Source organism: Coregonus lavaretus (assembly GCF_964263955.1).
Source record: "Coregonus lavaretus genome assembly, chromosome: 20".
NCBI lineage: Eukaryota > Metazoa > Chordata > Actinopteri > Salmoniformes > Salmonidae > Coregonus > Coregonus lavaretus.
The window spans coordinates 21,501,724-21,525,453 of record NC_140007.1 but is presented as its reverse complement, the minus strand read 5'-3'; the positions used below and the strand labels follow the sequence as shown (position 1 = coordinate 21,525,453).

At 44.6% G+C, this 23,730-nt stretch overlaps 1 protein-coding gene across 1 annotated transcript in view; it reads right to left on the bottom strand.

Moving 5' to 3' along the window:
- Nucleotides 1-822: 822 nt before the first annotated feature.
- Nucleotides 823-23,730, bottom strand: part of LOC311147461 (rho GTPase-activating protein 39-like) — a 117,615-nt gene continuing 94,707 nt past the window's right edge. Inside the window, exons 4-10 of the mRNA XM_084184164.1 lie at nt 11,999-12,635; nt 11,450-11,548; nt 7,139-7,212; nt 6,032-6,231; nt 3,594-3,685; nt 3,233-3,402; nt 823-1,496 (exon numbers count right to left, since the gene is read on the bottom strand). Of these exons, the coding sequence (XP_084040290.1) occupies nt 1,302-1,496; nt 3,233-3,402; nt 3,594-3,685; nt 6,032-6,231; nt 7,139-7,212; nt 11,450-11,548; nt 11,999-12,635 (1,467 nt within the window). The 3' untranslated portion in view covers nt 823-1,301. The remainder of the gene's footprint in view (nt 1,497-3,232; nt 3,403-3,593; nt 3,686-6,031; nt 6,232-7,138; nt 7,213-11,449; nt 11,549-11,998; nt 12,636-23,730) is intronic.

Genomic DNA, 23,730 nt, shown 5'->3' with positions numbered 1-23,730 from the left:
CACCTCCATGTTTGACGGTGGGGATGATGTTCTTGGGGTCATAGGCAGCATTCCTCCTCCTCCAAACACGGCGAGTTGAGTTGATGCCAAAGAGCTCGATTTTGGTCTCATCTAACCACAACACACTCACCCAGTTCTCCTCTGAATCATTCAGATGTTCATTGGCAAACTTCAGACGGGCCTGTATATGTGCTTTCTTGCGCAGGGGGACCTTGCAGGCGCTGCAGGATTTCAGTCCTTCACGGCGTAGTGTGTTACCAATTGTTTTCTTGGTGACTATGGTCCCAGCTGCCTTGAGATCATTGACAAGATCCTCCCGTGTAGTTCTGGGCTGATTCCTCACCGTTCTCATGATCATTGCAACTCCACGAGGTGAGATCTTGCATGGAGCCCCAGGCCGAGGGAGATTGACAGTTCTTTTGTGTTTCTTCCATTTGCGAATAATCGCACCAACTGTTGTCACCTTCTCACTAAACTGCTTGGCGATGGTCTTGTAGCCCATTCCAGCCTTGTGTAGGTCTACAATCTTGTCCCTGACATCCTTGGAGAGCTCTTTGGTCTTGGCCATGGTGGAGAGTTTGGAATCTGATTGATTGATTGCTTCTGTGGACAGGTGTCTTTTATACAGGTAACAAACTGAGATTAGGAGCACTCCCTTTAAGAGTGTGCTCCTAATCTCAGCTCGTTACCTGTATAAAAGACACCTGGGAGACAGAAATCTTTCTGATTGAGAGGGGGTCAAATACTTATTTCCCTCATTAAAATGCTAATCAATTTATAACATTTTTGACATGCGTTTTTCTGGATTTTTTTGTTGTTATTCTGTCCCTCACTGTTCAAATAAACCTACCATTAAAATTATAGACTGATCATTTCTTTGTCAGTGGGCAAACGTACAAAATCAGCAGGGGATCAAATACTTTTTTCCCTCACTGTACATATAGTAAGTACAGTATGTCCTGCAGTGTGCTTTCAAACGGATGAACAGTCTCCCATTACCATCACATGTGAGCTTGTCCCAAAGTCTCAAACAAGATGATTCAGAGCAGGAAAACTGTCTTGATATCCAGTCACTGTCTGGGCAGTCCACTGTCTGTAGTCCTCAGAATGTGGTGTTAGTGAACCAGAGAGAATCTAGGGTTGAGATGTGAGATGTGTGAAGGAACAGAGGGCTTGTTGTGGGTGAGGTGGCAGTAGAGACTGGTATGATTGAAAGAGGAAGCAGCTATAGTTGACGAGTGCAGCTTTCCAGGGCATGGAGGATTGGTTTTGATGGATAGAATGGTCTAGAGGGAGCCTCCTCAGATGATGCCCTTGACGAAGCTGGTGTCCAGGTGAACAATGAGCATGCGTAAGAAGGACATCTCTTTCCGTGTGTTCTCAAAGATGATGCGTGGGTCATCCGACTGGCAGCGGAGACAGTTGGGAGCCATCACCATGGCTAGGTTGTTCACGTCCATCTTGGTCTTACTCACATTGACGGGCTGGGCAAACACCTGCAGGAGAGCGAGGGGATGAGTTTAGGGCAAAAGTGAAGCTCAGCGACATTTATGTGGTGTTTGTTAATTGTGTTTATATTAATAAACCTGTAGTTATTATGTACAGTACCAGTCAAAAGTTTAGACACACCTACTCATTCCAGGGTTTTTCTTTATTTTTTACTATTTTCTACATTGTGAAGACATCAAAACGATGAAATAACACATATGGAATCATGTAGTAACCAAAAGCGTGTTAAACAAGATTCTTCAAATAGCCACCCTTTGCCTTGATGACAGCTTTGCACACTCTTGGCATTCTCTCAACCAGCTTCATGAGGTAGCCACCTGGAATGCATTTCAATTAACAGGTGTGCCTTGTTAAAAGTTAATTTGTGGAATTTCTTTCCTTCTTAATGCGTTTGAACCAATCAGTTGTGTTGTGACAAGTTAGGGGGGGGTATACAGAAGATAGCCCTATTTGGAAAAAGACCAAGTCCATATTATGGCAAGAACAGCTCAAATAAGCAAAGAGAAACGACAGTCCATCTTTACTTTAAGACATGAAGGTCTGTCAATATGGACACTTTCAAGAACTTTGAAAGTTTCTTCAAGTGCAGTCGCAAAAACCATCAAGCGCTATGATGAAACTGGCTCTCATGAGGACCGCGACAGGAATGGAAGACCCAGAGTTACCTCTGCTGCAGAGGATGTTAATTAGAGTTACCAGCCTCAGAAATTGCAGCCCAAATAAATGCTTCACAGAGTTCAAGTAACAGACACATCTCAACATCAACTGTTCAGAGGGGACTGTGTGAATCAAGCCTTCATGGACGAATTGCTGCAAAGAAACCACTATTAAAGGACAGCAATAAGAAGAAGAGACCTGCTTGGGCCAAGAAACACAAGCAATGGACATTAGACCGGTGGAAATTTGTCCAAATTTGAGATTTTTGGTTCCAACCACTGTGTCTTTGTGAGACGAGGTGTGGTGAACGGATGATCTCCGCATGTGTATTTCCCACTTTAAAGCATAGAGGAGGAGGTGTAGAGGTGCTTTGCTGGTGACACTGTCTGTGATTGATTTAGAATTCAAGGCACACTTAACCAGCATGGCTACCACAGCATTCTGCAGCGACACGCCATCCCATCTGGTTTGCGATTAGTGGGACTATCATTTGTTTTTCAACAGGACAATGACCCAACACACCTCCAGGCTGTGTAAGGGCTATTTGACCAAGCAGGAGAGTGATGGAGTGCTGCATCAGATGACCTGGCCTCCACAATCACCCGACCTCAACCCAATTGAGATGGTTTGGGATTAGTTAGACCGCAGAGTGAAGGAAAAGCAGCCAACAAGTGCTCAGCATATGTGGGAACTGCTTCAAGACTGTTGGAAAAGCATTCCAGGTGAAGCTGGTTGAGCGAATGCCAAGAGTGTGCAAAGCTGTCATCAAGGCAAAGGGTGGCGACTTTGAAGAATCTAAAATCTAAAATATATTTTCTTTTGTTTAACACTTTTTTGGTTACTACATGATTCCATATGTGTTATTTCATAGTTTTGATGTCTTCACTATTATTCTACAATGTAAAAAATAGTAAAAATAAAGAAAAACCCTTGAATGAGTAGGTGTGTCCAAACTTTTGACTGGTAGTGTAGTTATAACAACAAAACAGACAAAGTGACAAATAAACCTGTAAAGAGAGAGAGAGTTAGCGAGGGTAGACGAGAGGCCTATATGTAGGAGGGCTACCTGTAAGAAGTGTATGAAGTAGCAGAGCACCAGCCTGCTGAGCTCAGGCAGAGACTGCACCACGCTAATCGCTGCCTCTGGATCCTCATAGTTACTGATGCACTGCTTATAGAAACTTTGCGGGATGACTGGCTCCTCCAGCTCCCTGTACCACAGCTTCAGCAGAGACGCTAGAGGAGAGAGAGACACTCCCTTCAATACACAATGGTGTGCAGCCTGTACAATATACAGTAGTGTTTCCAGCCTTTACAACACGTTTTAGAGAAAGGGCAATAGATAGTTGCTCCATTCAAGAAAGACATCAGCCAAGAGGAGGAATAGAGCATTTTTTTTTGTGGAATGATAGGGATTTTTTTCTTACCTGGGACGTTGGGGTCGCCAAGGTTTTCTGGAATATTCCACTGATCCACCTGCAGCTTCAGTGCATTCACCTCATCAATATCTCCAGGCACCCTGAAGGTAAGAGACACACAGCAGATAGAGTTTCAACAGCCGCTAGAGACTTGGAAGTAATAACTTTATCTCCTATTTCAATGAGACTAAATACTTGTATGAGAGTATTGATAGTGTTCTTGGAGTGTGACATAGCCCCACTAGGTGGTGCAGCAGCCCCGTTAAGCAGCCCAGGGACAACCACGGCATGACTTTAGGACATTGCCAGGGTCTAGTCCACACATGAGGGATATGTGAACCCAGCTGGACATGGTTATACAATATCACTCAGATATAATTAGTGAGAAAGTAATTTCATGTCCGCAGACAGGGACATACATAGCAGTGCTACACGTCCGGAGGTATCTGTTACAAGGGGACTGATCGTGCCAAGGAGAAAAACCTAAGCAAAATCACAGAGCCACAAGGACAACACCAGTCATATCCCTGACACAGGGACCCCTGTCTAGTAAAAATAAATCAACCCTGAAGCTCAATAAGAAAGCAAAAATAAAGACAATCCTCCCACAGCATGGTTTTTAAAATAAACTGCCAGGGTAGATTTCCTGTACATTTTCTAATCACACACCCGACAGAAGGGAGATGTGCCTGACAAAATGAGAACTGTTACAAAAAGGGAACTGGCTTAAAATAATTACTTTTTCACGTCAATCTCCTGTTTGTTCTATATACAGTCCACAATCTGTCAGTGTGTGATGAGAACTTAGCCAAAGAGGAATTTATACAGAGATAGTGTGCAGATTAAACACGCCTCTAAATGTACTCCAATACAAACAGAATGGCAGAGAAAGGGGAACTATACCCACTGTATTTACATTCACATTACACAGGCATAAAACAATCTCTTTCATTATTGGATGCTGTTATCTGAAGCATGACAAGGGCAAAAGCTTTATTTGGTGGATTTTCATTCTTTGTTGTGTGAGTGGGATTTAGTCTGAATTTGTATAATTTGGTAATGTCAAACATATTAATGTTTGTTTGAACTACCATCTCTCTGGATGACCACCCAGTCTCAGTCTGAGCCAGACGGGGGGGGGGGGGGGGGCGTCAGAGCTCCAGACGTCTATATGGATGCCCCAGGAGAGGGTCTGAATCAGAGAGAACGGGGTGCAGTCCTCTCCTCTTCTCCACAGCCCAGTCAGTGAATGATTAACCTCCCCAGGTTAACGAGACGGTGTGTTTGTTTAACAAAGCCCATAGGACCTGAGGGGTATACTACAAAGCAGGATCAACTGGCCTATATGTTCTAAAATTAGAAAGATGAGCTTGAAATGGGCATGGTCTCATTGACTCAACAACCAAAAACACATATCTAAGTTTAGAAAGTCAATAATTATTTCTGGATGGTCATCAAAGTTAGTATACCACCTCAGGAGATGCTGTGTTTGTTTAAGTGTTTAACATAGGCGCTTTCTCTTCTGATCTCAGGTTAACTTCCTCCCCTCCCGGCCAATGGGAGTCTGACGCCTCGATCACACCGACAGCGTCATTGCGTTTTGGTACACCAGAAGTACATTCATTTCCAATGGAACGCTGCGTTTGCCTTGCAGCATTGCATTGCAGAGGCAGTTGCAGTGCGTTCTGTGTGGCGCATATTTTTACATTTTACATTTTCGTCATTTAGCAGACGCTCTTATCAATTAGCGACTTACAAATTGCATATGTTGGATTTATCGAACGTATGCATCAAATTGTATGCGTAGACTGCTTGACAGAAATGGTAGTAGAAGGTGAATGTTTAACTTTTGTTGTACACATATCAAGATGATGCTGCGTACTATTTTGCACAATTACGCTGTAGGTGTGATCGTGGCTTGAGGCTGTCCCGTAATGCTGCTGGCCTTGGGCTGGGACAGGAGAATCAGAACAGGAGCAGCCCCGGCTGTACTGCTACTTACTGATGAAGCAAAGCCTCTGACCCAGTCTTAGGCCTAGATTCAAGCCGGACCACGGAAGATCTGCGATGTAGCTTGATTGACATTTAAAGGTAATTTCCGATTGAGCCGACATATGCAGCGTTTACCGTGAATGCGGTCACCCTGAATGCGGGAAGATTGCCTTTAAAACGTGCATAGCAGACAAAACGTGATCGGATTGAATCTGGCCCTTATTCTGCATCCCATGTCTGCCACATAGGCTATACTGTATTTACTCTCCTGATGCACGCCTGTCTTTCTTTACCCCCATAACATTACTTACCCCATACCTCAGAGTGATCCTCATCTGTAGAGACCGTTTCTGGTACCCTAAGTTGATCAGTTTCCACCAACATTGCCCCCCCCCCTCCATCATTCCACCCCTTCTGTCTGCAGCCCAGCCTGGTGCGGTTGTGTGACTACTCACCTGAAGATTCCCTCTGTCTGGGCCCCTCCCAGGGCCAGGACGTACTGGGACAGCTGCACCTGCACCCAGGGGAGCCTGCGCTCAGGGAACCGCTCGCTCTGACGCTCCATGATCTCCTCCAGGGCACTGCCGAACAGGGAAGGGGTCACGATGGCGTTCCTCCCCTGGTCTAACTCCTCAAGGGTGGGCTTCCTTAGACCCTGTGAGAAGGAAAAAAGACAGAGTCTTCTGAAGACAGGACCTGACCCTAAGCACAGCTCTAGAACCACAAGTCTATTGATTAAGCTTAGAACTGGTTGAATGCTGTCCCTTGCCAATTATCTAGGTAAGCTACTTGAGGCCCACTTGGAGTCTCTCACACTTCTGTAACTTCCCTACTGTAATCACAGCTGAACTGTAGGTTAGGTCCCTTGTATACAGTAGAAGGAGATACCCAGCCATGTTTAAAGCCCAGATTCCATCTCAGCAGCTCAGCGGGTTAAATATAGCCCCCAGTAAAAGTGCCTGGCCTGGGGCTGCAGTAAGGCTGCAGTGGGCTGGCTGTGGGCAAGCTGATTACAGGGTGGGACACAGCAGAGGACAGGGTGGAGGTTGGGAGACTGTTGCTCCACTGATGGAGGGTTGGTTGGGGGGTGCGAGCTCAGATTTGAACCCCCTCTTTAGCTCCACGTGTCCAGTGTGGATGGGGAGAGAGCGGATGACAGAGGGGGGCTAAAAGGTTGTCGTAACTCCCCCGCCTCAGTTTGGGTTTACAGATTAGTGCCTATTTTGTTGAGGACTCCTAAGGGCTCAGTGCGATGATTGCTAACATATGTGAGAGCTCCCAGAATGCTTCAGTCAGTGCCACGCTTCACGGCCGACACTAACCTCAGGGGCAACACTGACTCATTAGAACAATAGAAATGTTCCACTTCTCTTTGTCTGCTGGGAGAGTTGGAGTCCCAATATCATTTCAGATCATTAGAGTATAAAACTGCAGCAGAAGGTTTGGAAATTAAATCTCAATCCAGTCAAGCAGTGAGATGGAGCAACTCCCTCTGTCCTTGTATGACATCCTTACCTCCCCTCCCTGGACCTTTTAATAGTGCTTTAGGATGACCTTCTTACCTTTTTGACCCCAGTCACGGCGACCTTCTGCAGCTTGCGGTAGCAGTACTTGGCATAAGTGCTGATTGGCAGGCCTGGAGAGAGGGGAGATGACAGACACCATTACTGACCAATCCTGAGGCGGTAATACAATCTGTTGCTGTTTTCTATCTGCCTGCATGTCAGCGTCCTCAGTGTTGAGGCTGTTTTATTTTGAGTTTGGCGTTTGGAGTAACACAGTTTGGAGTAACACAAAGGGGTGATAAAACCCCACCGACAGATCTTGTTACCAATGAATCATCAAAACCAAATTTGTCCACCGCAGGGCCTTTTGGATCTCAGCTCTGCACATTCCAGGAAAATCCTGCACGGCCAGCATGGTGTACTATTACCCAGCCTATAGGGCTGTAGGGAGCAGCTGTACTTCAAGGTTAAAGCCACCAAAACATCAAACACTGAACGCTTAACTATTACTAGTGCTAAGTATTACTATTACAGTTATCACTGCTGCTGTTATTAATGCACTATTGCTACTATAATTATTGAAACTGCATTTTTACTTGTTCATCAATTGCTTCTATTTTCTTTACTGTAAATACTACTATTGTATATCAGACCCATATAACAATATTAAGGCTGCATAGAATGAGCGACTGAGGCATTGGCCTAAACATTTTGTCCTAACTGTGAGAACCAAAATCCATCTTGGCTGCAGACCCTGGTATTGAAACATTCACATGACACATATTTATGGCAAACAGGTGAAAGCATGTCCTCTGCAACAAAACAGCCGCAGCAGTTTTGGCTGACGGTAGCTGAGTTGTGTTTTGAGAGACCACGAGAACATGACGCTTCAAAAAGGTTTTGTGATTATTGTCTTCTATCATAAATCGAATGAATCAGCAGAAAAAAAAAAAAAAAAAAAAAAAAAAGACAAAAATATATATATATGTATTCACTAACTGTAAGTCGCTCTGGATAAGAGCGTCTGCTAAATGACTAAAATGTAAATGTAAAAATCACACAGAACTGACATGGTGTTGATTTCAGGAGGCAGAGGGGGGGACTTTGTTCTTTCTCCTCACCCAAGACGGAAATGAGATGGATTTCAATGCTGAGGAAAAGTAATTAAATCACGGCTCCATGAAACAACAAAGAGAGAGGGGTGCAAATATATCATAGGGTCCTCATGGAAAAAGAAAGGGGAAAGGTTCGGGGACTCAAATTGGGAGAGGGGGAGAAATGGGTATACTATGACCCAGGGCGAACCTTCATCAGCCCGACCAGGCCCTACTGTTACTATAGCACTGTATCGTTTTAGAAGAGCAGACACCAGAGTTCATACTACTGGGTCATTCACCTCAGAGCACAGCTGTGAGGGCACATGGCCAAGCAGGCCTCAACAGGGATAGTCAGAGAGGTGACGGGTCAGACAGGACAAACCTGATGACCTCAGTCCAGAACAAACCCTTTAACTTCTCCTCTTCTAGCCGTGTCGTCAAGATGTTTACAGTGTTGTCAAGATGTTCAAACATAGTGCATGGAGTGCTTTGTAACAGAAAATGAGAAGAGGAAAGTTGTATAGGAGTTGTTTTAAGAGAAGTTCTCTTTTATCTGTCTGTAAAAACACATTTAAGAGGCAGGGCAGTTGTTTCACAAGGCCCTGTGCTGCTGAGGACTGCCATGGCTCTGGCTCAGGACCACTGCTGCTGGGCACACCTGCTACAATCTCTGTTCCTTTCATTCTTCCCTACATTATTCTCTTCAGATCCCTCGTCTTCTCTTCTCCTCTCATCCTCTTTTATTCACTTCCCACTGGGCACAGTTTTGATTGACATTTGGTTGAGTTGTCAGCTAACGTGAATTCAGCGTGAAATCAACAAAAAAATGCACCCTCTCATTGGATTTAGGCAAATAGTTGGGTGAAAAAAAGACAAAATTCCCTTACATTGATGATGACTTGCAAATCCAATACATTTTCCATATTGATTCAACGTCATCACACTGAATTTTTTTGTTGAAATGACGTGGAAACAACTTTGATTCAACCAGTTTTTGCCCAGTGGGTTCTCTCCTCACTTCTCTCCTCTGCCCCTTCCAATCTTAAATGTATTTTCCTTTCCTCTGATTGTTGCTGTGGCATACTCCTCATCCTTTCTCCTTCTTCCTGAGCATTCCGTCCTTCTCCTGTCTTGTGTTAGTGTTGGAATGACAAGCATGTGGGAGCGGTGGACTGATTTCCCCTCTGTGTCAGGTGATATTACTGAGGCAGATAACCCAGGCAGGGTAGAGGGCTAGCTGGTATGAACACCACTGTTAAGACCCATAGTTCTAAAAGAGAATGTCCTGTGTTGGCTTTACACCACCTGGGGGCGTAATTCCTGTATAGTACAACAAGAAGACAGAGAGAGCGGGGGCTACATGGATGTGTGTGTATGAATCTGTGTCCATGAATGTGAATGTTTGTATGCTTAAAAGACAAAGGGAGAAATAGATGTGGGGGATGGGGGGCATCTATAAAGCAGGTGACATAAAAGAGCAATGGTCTCTTCATTACTCTCCACTAGCAGCCTGTTTGTTTTTGTGTCTGTGGCCTGAGCCTCAGCTTAGTGTCCAATGGGATCCACCGATCCAACGCTAAACAGGGACAGCCAGGGCCAGAGAAAAAAAGATAGAGAAAACATAAAGAGAGTATTTGCATACAAATAGGTGGTGGTGTAACGGCCAACCTTTAATCCTCCACAGAGAGGAGAAGAGGCCCCAGCCACCCCACTCCTATGGCCCACGCTCCCCTTTTACTGGGAGCTTAACTGGGCTGACCCACTGTTTCTTTCCCAGGACAGCCCACTGCTGCCACCGCAATGCCTGGCTGCCCAGGCCTCCCCAGCCTGTCTGAGGCCTTTGGTCCAGCCCCATTGTCAGCCACACGCTCTTAAACATACCACAGAGAGGTCGGGCACTACCTAAACAAACCTTCTACGCTCTCTTTCTCTTGTTTTGATGAAGAGCTGGACCTAAGGGCCCAAACTGCTGCCCAGAACAATGCCCACTCAGCAGCCTGGGCCCAGAGAGGCAGCTGGTGAGGCCCATAAAGATGCCCCCTCCCTCCCTTCAAGACATTCCAACGACCATCCCCATCAAACCCCTCCCCCCTTCATCCCTACCTGGACTCGAGCCATATCATGGGGCCTCTGTCGTAGACTGGGGTCTGGATCACATGAAGCTGGATCATCTGTCCAGTGCCCCATATCTATAAAAGAGTGTGGATCGCCCAACGCTCCAGTACAAACAAACAGTCTCCCACAGACAGTAGGTCCTATGTCCTCGATGCAAACACTTCAAAGCGGATGTAGAATATGACTAACTGGTTTCTACTGCAGTGCAGGGAGTGAGTCAACAACAATCTCAATTCTCCTCACCTCTCCCATGCTCTATAGTCTCTTTAATGAGGTAGTGCAGTGAGTCGACTCTCTCTGTCACAGTACTAGTACAGCTGGTAGCAGTGCTGGGGATGACTGTATGATGTGGTCTGGTGTCTGAGGCTGGGTCTTGGTGTGGGAGACGCGATGTGTTTGGCCTCGGGGCAGAATGCTGCATCATGAGACCAGCCAGGATGCTGGGACGCAGCTGTGAGGAGCCATCTGATTGGTCAAATGAATCCGCAGAATCAAACGGCCTCGAATGGCATGACACACAGAGAGCTGGAGTGAGTCAGAGAATGTCACTGACTGACCATCCTGAGCATGCCCCTAGCTGTAGAGCAATTACATGGGCACAATGAAAGTAGCAGTGGTTTGTGGTAGGAAGCACACTCACCCAACAGCTACTTTGTAACAAACAGCTACTGTTTACTTATACTTCTGCTATATGTGAGGACATTTAGTATTTTCTATAGGTAGGTGGTGTCTCCTCTTGCTCTAAAGAGAGCTACCCTCAACCATGGCCTAGACAGCATCACTAATGTTCTTTAGGCCAGAGGGTTAGGAGGAGACAGGGCCAGGAAGGATCACCCCATATAACATGGCTATCTGCCTGCTAATCCCTGACTGGCAGTGTGTGTGCCAACCTGCTCAGCTGGGCCACAGAGATACAGCATAGAGGGAAACAGGATACCCTGGCTCTTGGATCTCAAGGCTCCTTTGTGTGGTTCTGCTACTCTCATTTAAAGAGTGTAGTGCTGATGCAAATGTGTGCATTACCTTCAATGATCAATCTCATATAGAAAGAGACATCGTTCATCTCTTCTGTGAGTGTGTCGGGTCTAAGAGGGTGACACTGTGGGGTTAATCCTCCCTCTCAATTTTGAGAATGAATTGCCGTAGTGAAACTCACCCTCCTCTTCTTCCTCCTCATTGTTCTGTTTCCTCTTCTTCCGGGACTTTGAGTTCTTCTTGTTCTTCATGTCCTGTTGTTCCATAATGTGCTGCATGACTGTAAGTGGGGAAGAAGACAGCAAGTGAAAACGTTCTTTGATTAAAGATTTATCGCAATAACTCTTCTTAGTGTCTAGATCTGAAAAACAGATGATGGTGTTTTGTGCTGGGCTCTCTCAACTTTGACCTTACTCCCCCTCCTTTTTCTCACTTTTCCAGTGCTGCATCCTGTTTGATTTGGCCTGAATCCCAGATAATAATAGCTGGAAAACCAATATCAACTGGCTGTTTTTGACCACACGGGAATACCGGAAACATAAACACACCTCTGGATGCACCCTAGTCTAATCAAACAAATCGTATTTACCCCCAAAACACCAAAACCACCAGCTACAGGAAACAACAACCTTCACCACCCACAACCCATGGTAAACACAGAAAAACATTCATAGATTTATATAAACAGAAAAAAAAGCATTTTATCAATAGAAGCAGAGTTGCCACTCACTCTTCTTGTCGTTGGAGGGCTCCAGGTGTCTCTGGATGTAACCCTCCAGGTAGCGTCTGAACTTGGGCGAGGGGGAGAAGAAGGCCAGGCTGATGGCCATGAGTTCCCAGCCGGCCTCCAGGCTTCTCAGGCTCAGGTTGTCAGTGGTCTGTCTGACCAGCTGGATGTACAACTCGTCCCTCAGGCCCTGCATGCCCCAGCACTTAGTGACCACCAGCAGGGCAGCGTGACGGCGCTCCAGCCGGGCCGGACGGTCCCCCATGTAGGCCTGGACCAGTTTGAACATCTCACAGGCCTCCTTCTTGACGGCACGGTCGCTGGTGATCAGCATGGGCTTCTTAATGGAGCCTCTGTTCCAGGAGAGCATGTTGGCGATGGATACACGGCGGCGGAACAGGCCCTGAGTGTGCTGGTTCAGGTTCTTACTGGCCCAGTCCACCATGTTGGCATCTGGAGGAGGTTTGCAGAGGGTGGTGTAAGGATACTGGTAACCCACGCCTCCTCCTCCACCTCCCCCACCTTCTCCTCTGTCTCCAGTCACAATGACTCCATGGGGGGAGCCCCGGGTGCCCCCGTGACCATTACCTCCCCCTTGTGATGAGATCTCCGACTGGACCTTGGATTCCAGTGTTCCTGCCTGGAGAAGAAGACACAGAGAGAGGGAGGGAGAGGAAGATTCAGCAGGGCATAGACAAACGCTACAGCTGGAATCTTATATGAATTACTGTGTGTTGATGGTACGTGTCTGACGCTGTAAAGGTTCATAGAGCATGTGCATTATGTTGTGTGTGTGTGTGTGTGTGCGTACTGTAGGATCCGTTTACTCATTCCCCTTAAGCAGTAACAGACTAGAACCTGGAATCACTCACACAGATCCCACTCCAGAAATAGGTGACCCAATATGGAAATTGCATCAAAACACGTATGGTAACATAACATCCATCCCCCACTCTCTGTATCCCTCTCCTGTCTGCTTCCCTTCTCTTCCCTTCCCTCACGCCACAACACTTCCATTGCCACTGGGCCTTTACTAAATACAAATTAAACTACTTTCACTAATCTAATAATATGATTTCAATTTGTCCCCTTTATGCAATTAATCATATCAAATCCCCAATGGCTACCATGGTTCTCCCTCTCTGGAACATCCAGTTAATTCAATCCGAATCATAACAATAGTGAGTCTGCCTCTGAACCAACACTAATGTTTTACCAAAGGCTTCTTCAGACTCAATTACACGGCCTAAAGAAGAACAAACTGTAATAACCTACAATAACCAATAACATATGGGCTTTACATTCATATTCATCATATGATGTCATATTTACAATGTAATATTACACCGTAGCAGAAGTCAGACAGATCTGTTAAACAGAGAATCTGGCCTCACAAGTCCCAGATATCAGGGGTTTCATTAACGTTCTGGCAGAGCTATGTGGGTAGGGGTTAGGGATGGTACCAGCCCTAACAGACATACGTCCCTATGTAGTAAGGACTTCATAATGTGGTCGTATTAAAAACAAAAGCGGTATGAGAATCTTTTCAGCGGTGCAGTAAACTATGCAGAACGGTGATATGAACCATGTGGGCTGTTGGTCAGCAGTATAACTGGTGGATTGTTCCACAGCCCAGGTCCAAAGCGTTCCAACCCTAACCCCCTCAGCAGGTCTGGAGCTAAGCCCCTCTAAGAACCGCTAAGGCCAACACAGCCTTTCTCCAAACCCACATCATTTGTATTAATCGCACAATATAAAACGCATCCGTGGAGGTACCAGTCACAAATAAGTCTAAGCTGAAAGAAGAGGTCTTAGTGGCCAATGCTGAATTTCCATGATGTAACCGTATCAAAGTGTCTGGTTAAGCAGGCTCAGATGAAGATAAAAGGGGCTCATTAGCTGGGTAATTAAGCGCGAGGGAGGCCTGAGGAAATTACTGGGTGCCAAACCATCAGTCCTTGGAGGGTACACAAGATTTTCTGGCTTTGGCCACGCAACATTGGCCTTAACCTCTCTCTCGCGCCTCCCTCTTTATTTCCCAACAATCCATTCCCTTTTACCCCAAACGGCTGCATCTGCTGCCTGCACAGGTATTCATAGTGCTTTGAGATCCATCAATCCCTTCTTCCACTCTCTTTCCATCTCTCATGTAATTCCTCTTCCTCTCCCTCATTTAGTCCACTGCCTCTGTTTGCTCCAGATGGCTCTCTGTGCCAAGTCTTTCTGGTCAGTGTGTGTGGTGTTATAGTCTGTGATTGGGTTTAGCAGTGTCCTGTGTGATGTGACTGGGTTCAGCGGTGTCCTGGCCATCACACTGCCCTCTCCCAGGCTGGGTTGCAGATAACAGGGAAAGACACTGCTCCTCAGGCACATTTAGGGGAGGGGGGGGGGGGGGGTACCTTCAAATCAGGCACAGCTAGACAGGGACAGTGGCAATTCTCACAAGTTACACAGACAAGAGAGAGTTTGGCCTGCGAAACTTGTTTGGACAGGTTCCCAAAGCTCCAGAAATTAGGACGCCGAGTCTTAACGCCACATTGCCCAGAAATTGTGTTCAAATAAATCCTGGTTAATTGTGTTTGTTTTTACATTAGTGTTTGACAAAAGAACCACTATTACAGACCAATCCTGCTAATGACTAATTACTGGTGATTTAGGACTCCCTTTTCCATTCCAGACTGGCGTTCTTGCTGGAGGACTTCGGGAGAGTCATTTCCATGGGTGTTAATTCAGGCTCCATATACTACAGCGAATGATATGGCTTCTGTGGGTCTAAAACACATTTCAGTAAGGCCATTTCAACCGACATCCATACAGCCTCTGACAAGTTACCTAACAATGAACAGTGAAACACGCCTCTGCCCCAACATACATTATTTCTACACGAGTGTGCGTTCATCTGCATAACGTAGGAGTTTCATATAGGAGCACATTGGAGTACATGAGAAATGCACACACCAGACAACGCACACATCCATAAGACAAACCTGTTTTCAGCTCTGAGGATTTGAGGCCATTCAATAAGTTTCAATAAGTTTAAACAGTCAGTAACTTAACCTCTCACTGAAGACTTACTATACCAAGACATAAGTATACATACCCAGTAAAAGTGCACAAGAAGAGTCTACAACTTAGAAGTGCCTACTCTATTGTAAATATTGAATGTAAGTGATCCCATTTCTAGGCATGACATTATGCCCAGTGAACCAGAGCAATGAGCCATAAATCTAGGACTCTGGTGCCTTTGTAGTGGTTGCTGGGCTGGGCTGTATCCACACTAACTACTTCCCCTCGAAAAGGAGGGATTGGCCTTATTTCGACTGCCAGAAACAGATAACTTTTTTCCCTTTATGCAATAAAAATAGTCCTGGAATGAAACCAACAATTCTATTAAGGTCGTCTAGATCGAGTATAAAAAATAAAATAAAAGTTGAGTAAGGGTGCGTATTTTTTAACAGAGCAGAGTTTAGAGTATGCTCCAGTTGTCGAGTGAAGTGGCCCAGCTGGGATAGCGGATGGATGAATGGGGCTGGAGCTAGCGTGACCCCCGCTAAGCGCTAGTGTGGGAAAATAAGTCTCAAATACTCAGCCTGAATGAGTCACCAACAACACACTGCTGACAAACAGAGAAAGTTAACGTCCATCCTACCGCCTACAGTAACAGTACTGCTCTGATTAATGCTCTGTAGCAAAGATACACAGTCCCCAAGCCCAGCTCAACACAACACACACTGCAGCCAGGATAAGATCTGTTGAGGCATGGAAGAACAGTGTTTTCTTTCCCACTCACTGTTTCATCTCCTCTATCTCACTTGATCTAGTATACATACCCTCTCCATCTCTTCTCTCTACCTGGGTAGTTGGTCGCCATTCCTTTCACCGAACTGCATGATACCATCTCGCCATATCAACACACACACACACACACACACACACACACACACACACACACACACACACACACACACACACACACACACACATTCTATACCAGTGGAGGTCTTCCTGTCAAGTCAGGAGGATGCAGGCAGGGTACGTCGTTTGGTACTCACCACTTTCCACTCTGCAGGGTGACCTAGTTGCTGTCGTGTTCAGTAACGATCACGATCACACTGTTCAGTGTTCCTGTCTCCATACTGTTTCCCATCTCACTCGTCATCTCTCTGATTCACTGACCGAGCAAAACATGAGCCTGTTCCTCTAAAGCACTTCACTGCCATGAGACCCTGCAAGTCTATCAGTGACTCACCTGAGAGATGCTGAGAGCGGAATAGAATCTCTATCTCTCTGTATCTCTCTTTTCCTCTGCCTCTCTCTCTCTTCCTCTCTCGTTCCGTCTGCAGGAGAGCTTCTCCAGGCATGCAGTGTTTTCTTGGTGGAGGCGACTAAGCCACCTTCTGGATTTGGAGAGCTGAGTGACACCTCGCGTGGGGGAGCGGAGCGCTCAGCCGCCTCCATCAAAGCTCCTTTATTTTTCCTGTCTACCGCAAATGTGTAATTAGCCTGGGTGAGTCCTAGCTCTCTCTTTTTAGTTTGTATGTGCAGGCTGTGCTGTTCAGAGTCCCTGCAGAGGAGCAGGCCTGCAAGTTATGGGGGTGGATGTGGTTTGAGTTGATAAAGCCTTTGACAAAAACAACTCCCCGCCTATGAGTAACCAGGCACAGTGAGAAATTAGGCTAACCCAAATCAAGAGAAAAGAGAAATATAATCCTTTAAAAAATCCAGAAATGTATAATTATTGTGCAATTTATATCTACAGGTTTTTCTTTCATTATTTTAGGCTATCTGACATTAGTGTGCAAGACTAAGATTTAGGGCCTAACTCTATGCCAAATAGCATACACGCCAATCGCTAAATGCATTTGTGAATGTACAGAAACGTTAACATCGATCCACGGAGGCAAAAAGGACAATGTCAGAGTTTAATTCAATAAGAGAAAAGCTGCGAAATGGAGAGTTGAAAATAAAGAGAAGGGAGGGCCAGAAAAGTAATGTTTGGAAAATATTTGGTGAAGTGGTAAAAGAGGATGATATCCGTACCAGCTATGTTATGTGTGATGATTGTGAGGCCATGGGGACTTCAAATAGGCCTATGGCACGTCAAGGGAACTGTAGCCTACTGTTCAGATGGGTTAAATAGAAACTGTAGGTCTATAACCATCTCACATAGCTTTAATATTAACTCCTGCTGAATTAAGCATTTCTTGCAGTAAAATGATACATCAAATGTAGTCAACATTTTTACTCGGGAACAGGAGTGGGGAAAAATGATTTATTTATTTCAGCATCTTGAGAGAATACGAATGTGAAGTTCGATACCGTCTGTAGAGGTGCTGCTATCTTTATCAGCATCATAAAAGCTAAATCTGATAGTATTTCAACCACATAAAATATGCATCTAAGACAAACTAAAATTTTATCAGAAACATGTTGGGTCGTTTTCACAGCTTTTTATTTCCTTACAACGTCAAACTGATGTCATTTGGACGTTTTGCACAGAAAATATATACAGTACCAGTCAAAAGTTTGGACACACCTACTCATTCCAGGGTTTTTCTCTATTTTTACTATTTTCTACATTGTAGAATAATAGTGAAGACATCAAAACTATGAAATAACATATATGGAATCATGTAGTAACCAAAAAAGTGTTAAACGAATCAAAATATACAGTGGCTTGCGAAAGTATTCACCCCCTTGGCATTTGTCCTATTTTGTTGCCTTACAACCTGGAATTAAAATAGATTTTTGGGGGGTTTGTATTATTTGATTTACACAAAATGCCTACCACTTTGAAGATGCAAAATAAGACAAAAAAACAGAAAACTTGAGCGTGCATAACTATTCACCCCCCCAAAGTCAATACTTTGTAGCGCCACCTTTTGCAGCAATTACAGCTACAGTGGGGAAAAAAAGTATTTAGTCAGCCACTATTTGTGCAACTTCTCCCACTTAAAAAGATGAGAGAGGCCTGTAATTTTCATCATAGGTATATGTCAACTATGACAGACAAAATGAGAAAAAAAAATCCAGAAAATCACATTGTAGGATTTTTAATGAATTTATTTGCAAATTATGGTGGAAAATAAGTATTTGGTCAATAACAAAAGTTTCTCAATACTTTGTTATATACCCTTTGTTGGCAATGACACAGGTCAAACGTTTTCTGTAAGTCTTCACAAGGTTTTCACACACTGTTGCTGGTATTTTGGCCCATTCCTCCATGCAGATCTCCTCTAGAGCAGTGATGTTTTGGGGCTGTCGCTGGGAAACACAGACTTTCAACTCCATCCAAAGATTTTCTATGGGGTTGAGATCAGGAGACTGGCTAGGCCACTCCAGGACCTTGAAATGCTTCTTACGAAGCCACTCCTTCATTGCCCGGGCGGTGTGTTTGGGATCATTGTCATGCTGAAAGACCCAGCCACGTTTCATCTTCAATGCCCTTGCTGATGGAAGGAGGTTTTCACTCAAAATCTCACGATACATGGCCCCACTCATTCGTTCCTTTACACGGATCAGTCGTCCTGGTCCCTTTGCAGAAAAACAGCCCCAAAGCATTATGTTTCCACCCCCATACTTCACAGTAGGTATGGTGTTCTTTGGATGCAACTCAGCATTCTTTGTCCTCCAAACACGACGAGTTGAGTTTTTACCAAAAAGTTCTATTTTGGTTTCATCTGACCATATGACATTCTCCCAATCCTCTTCTGGATCATCCAAATGCACTCTAGCAAACTTCAGACAGGCCTGGACATGTACTGGCTTAAGCAGGCGGACACGTCTTGCACTGCAGGATTTGAGTCCCTGGCGGCGTAGTGTGTTACTGAGGGTAGGCTTTGTTACTTTGGTCCCAGCTCTCTGCAGGTCATTCACTAGGTCCCCCCGTGTGGTTCTGGGATTTTTGCTCACCGTTCTTGTGATCATTTTGACCCTACGGGGTGAGATCTTGCGTGGAGCCCCAGATCGAGGGAGATTATCAGTGGTCTTGTATGTCTTCCATTTCCTAATAATTGCTCCCACAGTTTATTTCTTCAAACCAAGCTGCTTACCTATTGCAGATTCAGTCTTCCCAGCCTGGTGCAGGACTACAATTTTGTTTCTGGTGTCCTTTGTCAGCTCTTTGGTCTTGGCCATAGTGGAGTTTGGAGTGTGACTGTTTGAGGTTGTGGACAGGTGTCTTTTATACTGATAACAAGTTCAAACAGATGCCATTAATACAGGTAACGAGTGGAGGACAGAGGAGCCTCTTAAAGAAGAAGTTACAGGTCTGTGAGAGCCAGATATCTTGCTTGTTTGTAGGTGACCAAATACTTATTTTCCACCATAATTTGCAAATAAATTCATAAAAAATCCTACAATGTGATTTTCTGGATTTTTTTTCCTCAATTTGTCTTTCATAGTTGACGTGTACCTATGATGAAAATTACAGGCCTCTCTCATCTTTTTAAGTGGGAGAAGTTGCACAAATAGTGGCTGACTAAATACTTTTTTTCCCCACTGTATAAGTCTCTTGGGGTATGTCTCCATAAGCTTGGCACATCTATCCACTGGGATTTTTCCCATTCTTCAAGGCAAAACTACTCCAGCTCCTTCAAGTTGGATGGATTCCGCTGGTGTACAGCAATATTTAAGTCATACCACAGATTCTCAATTGGATTGAGGTCTGGGCTTTGACTAGGCCATTCCAAGAAATGTACATGTTTCCCCTTAAACCACTCGAGTGTTGCTTTAGCAGTATGCTTAGGGTCATTGTCTTGCTGGAAGGTGAACTTCCGTCCCAGTCTCAAATCTCTGGGAGACTGAAACAGCTTTCCCTCAAGAATTTGCCTGTATTTAGCGCCATCCATCATTCCTTCAATTCTGACCAGTTTCCCAGTCCCTGCCGATGAAAAACATCCCCACAGCATGATGCTGCCACCACCATGCTTCACTGTGGGGATGGTGTTCTCGGGGTGATGAGAGGTGTTGGGTTTGCGCCAGACATAGCGTGTTCCTTGATGGCCAAAAAGCTCAATTTTAGTCACATCTGACCGGAGTACCTTCTTCCATATGTTTGGGGAGTCTCCCACATGCCTTTTGGTGAACACCAAATGTGTTTGCTTATTTTTTTCTTTAAGCAATGGCTTTTTTCTGGTCACTCTTCCATAAAGCCCAGCTCTGTGGAGTGTACGGCTTAAAGTCGTCCTATGGACAGATACCCCAATCTCCGCTGTGGAACTTTGCAGCTCCTTCAGGGTTATCTTTGGTCTCTTTGTTGCCTCTCTTATTAATGCCCTCCTTGCCTGGTCCGTGAGTTTTGGTGGGCAGCCCTCTCTTGGCAGGCTTGTTGTGGTGCTGTGGGATGTTCAAAGTTTCAGATATTTTTTTATAACCCAACCCTGATCTGTACTTCTCCACAACTTTGTCCCTGACCTGTTTGGTGTCATGGTGCCGCTTGCTTGGTGGTGCCCGTTGCTTAGTGGTGTTGCAGACTCTGGGGCCTTTCAGAACAGGTGTATATATACTGAGATCATGTGACACTTAGATTGCACACAGGTGGACTTTATTTAACTAATTATGTGTCTTCTGAACGTAATTGGTTGCACCAGATCTTTTTTAGGGGCTTCATTGCAAAGGGGGTGAATACATATGCAGCACCACTTTTCCGTAATTTTTTTTAAATTTTTTTTTGAAACAAGTTATTTTTTTCATTTCACTTCACCAATTTGGACTATTTTGTGTATGTCCCTTACATGTAATCCAAATAAAAATCTATTTAAATTACAGGTTGTAATGCAACAAAATAGGAAAAACGCCAAGGGGAATGAATACTTTTGCAAGGCACTGTATGCTATATTTGAGATTCTTCAAAGTAGCCACCCTTTACCTTGATGACAGCTTTGCACACTCTTGGCATTCTCTCAACCAGCTTCATGAGGTAGTCACCTGGAATGCATTTAAATTAACAGATGTGCCTTGTTAAAAGTTAATTTGTGGAATATCTTTCCTTCTTAATGCATTTAAGCCAATCAGTTGTGTTGTGACAAGGTAGGGGTGGTATACAGGAGATAGCCCTATTTGGTAAAAGACCAAGTCCATATTATGGCAAGAACAGCTCAAATAAGCAAAGAGAAACGACAGTCCAATATTACTTTTAGACATGAAGGTCAGAATCCGGAAAATTTCAACAACTTTGAAAGTGCAGTCGCAAAAACCATCAAGCGCTATGATGAAACTGGCTCTCATGAGGACCGCCACAGGAAAGGAATACCCAGAGTTACCTCTGTTGCAGAGGATAAGTTCATTAGAGTTACCAGCCTCAGAAATTGCAGCAAAGAAACCACTACTAAAGGACACCAATAAGAAGAAGAGACTTGCTTGGGCCAAGAAACACGAACAATGGACATTAGACCAGTGGAAATCTGTCCTTTGAGTCCAAATTTGAGATTTTTGGTTCCAACCGCCGTGTCTTTGTGAGACGCAGAGTAGGTGAACGCATGATCTCTGCATGTGTGGTTCCCACCGTGAAGCATGGAGGAGGAGGTGTGATGTTGTGGGGGTGCTTTTCTGGGGACACTGTCTGTGATTGATTTAGAATTCAAGGCACACTTAACCAGCATGGCTACCACAGCATTCTGCAGCGATACGCAATCCCATCTGGTTTGCGCTTAGTGGGACCATCATTTGTTTTTCAACAGGACAATGACCCATCACACCTCCAGGCTGTGTAAGGGCTATTTGACCAAGAAGGAGAGTGATGGAGTGCTGCATCAGATGACCTGGCCTCCACAATCACCCGACCTCAACCCACTTGAGATGGTTTGGGATGAATTGGACCGCAGAGTGAAGGAAAAGCAGCCAACAAGTGCTCAGCATATGTGGGAACTCCTTCAAGACTGTTGGAAAAGCATTCCAGGTGAAGCTGGTTGAGAGAATGCCAAGAGTGTGCAAATCTGTCATCAAGGCAAAGGGTGGCTACTTTGAAGAATCTAAAATCTAAAATATACTTAGATTTTTTTAAACACTTTTTTGGTTAGTACATGATTCCATATGTGTTATTTAATTGTTTTGATGTCTTCACTATTATTCTACAATGTAGAAAATAGTAAAAATAAAGAAAAACCGTTGAATGAGTAGTTGTGTCCAAACTTTTGACTGGTACTGTATATTTGTTGTTGTTGAGTTATTGCATTTTATTCCCGCTCTGCGAAAGAAGCAGCGATGACAGAGAACTTTCCCAATGTCATCAAGATTGAAGCATTCATTCAATCGATTTATGACATTATTTTGGTGAGCAAGGGTTTATTTAGTCTTCTATGGCAACATATAATATATAATGACAGAACAGAAGCTGCATGTATCTAATTATAGACAAGTTCACTAACAAATAGCCTACTAAAATTTCTGAAATTAAAAGCAGAAACATATCTAAATCAGGCAACAAAAAAAAACCCTGTCAAAAAAAATTCCGGCTGTCCCCGACTTTTGCCTGAAGTGCATTTTCTATAGTAGCGGGTTAGGGTCAGGTGCGGACCTCAGATTTTCACTTTATCACATATAGTCGGGCAGTTGTGGATGGGTTATTACCAATTGCGGGTGGGTGCAGGTGAACCAACAGCTGACCTGCGGACCACTAACACATATGTGCGCATGCACGCACACGCACTCACATGCACACACACACAGCAGGGTATTACTCTAACCCTAATCCCAAACCCCTAACCCTAAACCTAACTCATAAACCTAACCCCTAACCCTAAACCTAACCCCTAAGCCTAAAATAAACGTTTTAATTCTGAGGACCGGCTAAACGTCTTCACTTGTCAGAATTCTCTTTGATTTACTATCCCCCCCCCAGAAAAGGAGGTTTGGGGCTGTCTCTGGTGGCCCCACACACATACTGCATCAACGTGAAGTTGTTTTTTCACAGGAAAAGACAGATAAAACGTGAATAAAAACAACTCCAATGTGAGTCGAGGAGCTCCGATGCAAAGCCCTTTTCCTGGAATGGACCACAGACTTTGGCAACAGGAAACTAAGAGCGAGCAGCTTTCTTCTGCATTGTTCCTACGGCGACAGGATGTCGACAGCGGCCATTATTTTCTCCTGAAGGTTGAGGCAAGAGGGAGGTGAATCCCAGAGAGAAGACGACAGGGAGACACAGAGATGACTTTTGCCTCACAATGCCTTCCCTCAGAATCGCCTACACACTGCCACATCTCCAACACAACATGGGAAGAAAATAGTGTTGTACCCTAGAACTGCCTATAACGCTAATAAGGAGAAAGGGGACAGCTTTATTTTGGGAGAAAGAGAGAGAGAGAGAGAGAGAGAGAGAGAGAGAGAGAGAGAGAGAGAGAGAGAGAGAGAGAGAGAGAGAGAGAGAGAGAGAGAGAGAGAGAGAGAGAGAGAGAGAGAGAGAGAGAGAGAGAGAGAGAGAGAGAGAGAGAGAGAGAAAGAGAGAAAGAGAGAGCGATGGAGAGAGATACAGTAAAGGAAACAAGTATTTGATCCACTGCTGATTATGTATGTTTGCCCACTGACAAAGAAATGATCAGTCTATAATTTTAATGGTAGGTTTATTTGAACAGTGAGAGAGACAGAATAACAACAAAGAAATCCAGAAAAACGCATATCATAAATGTTATAAATTGATTTGCATTTTAATGAAGGAAATAAGTATTTGACCCCCTCTCAATCAGAAAGATTCCTGGCTCCCAGGTGTCTTTTATACAGGTAACGAGCTGAGATTA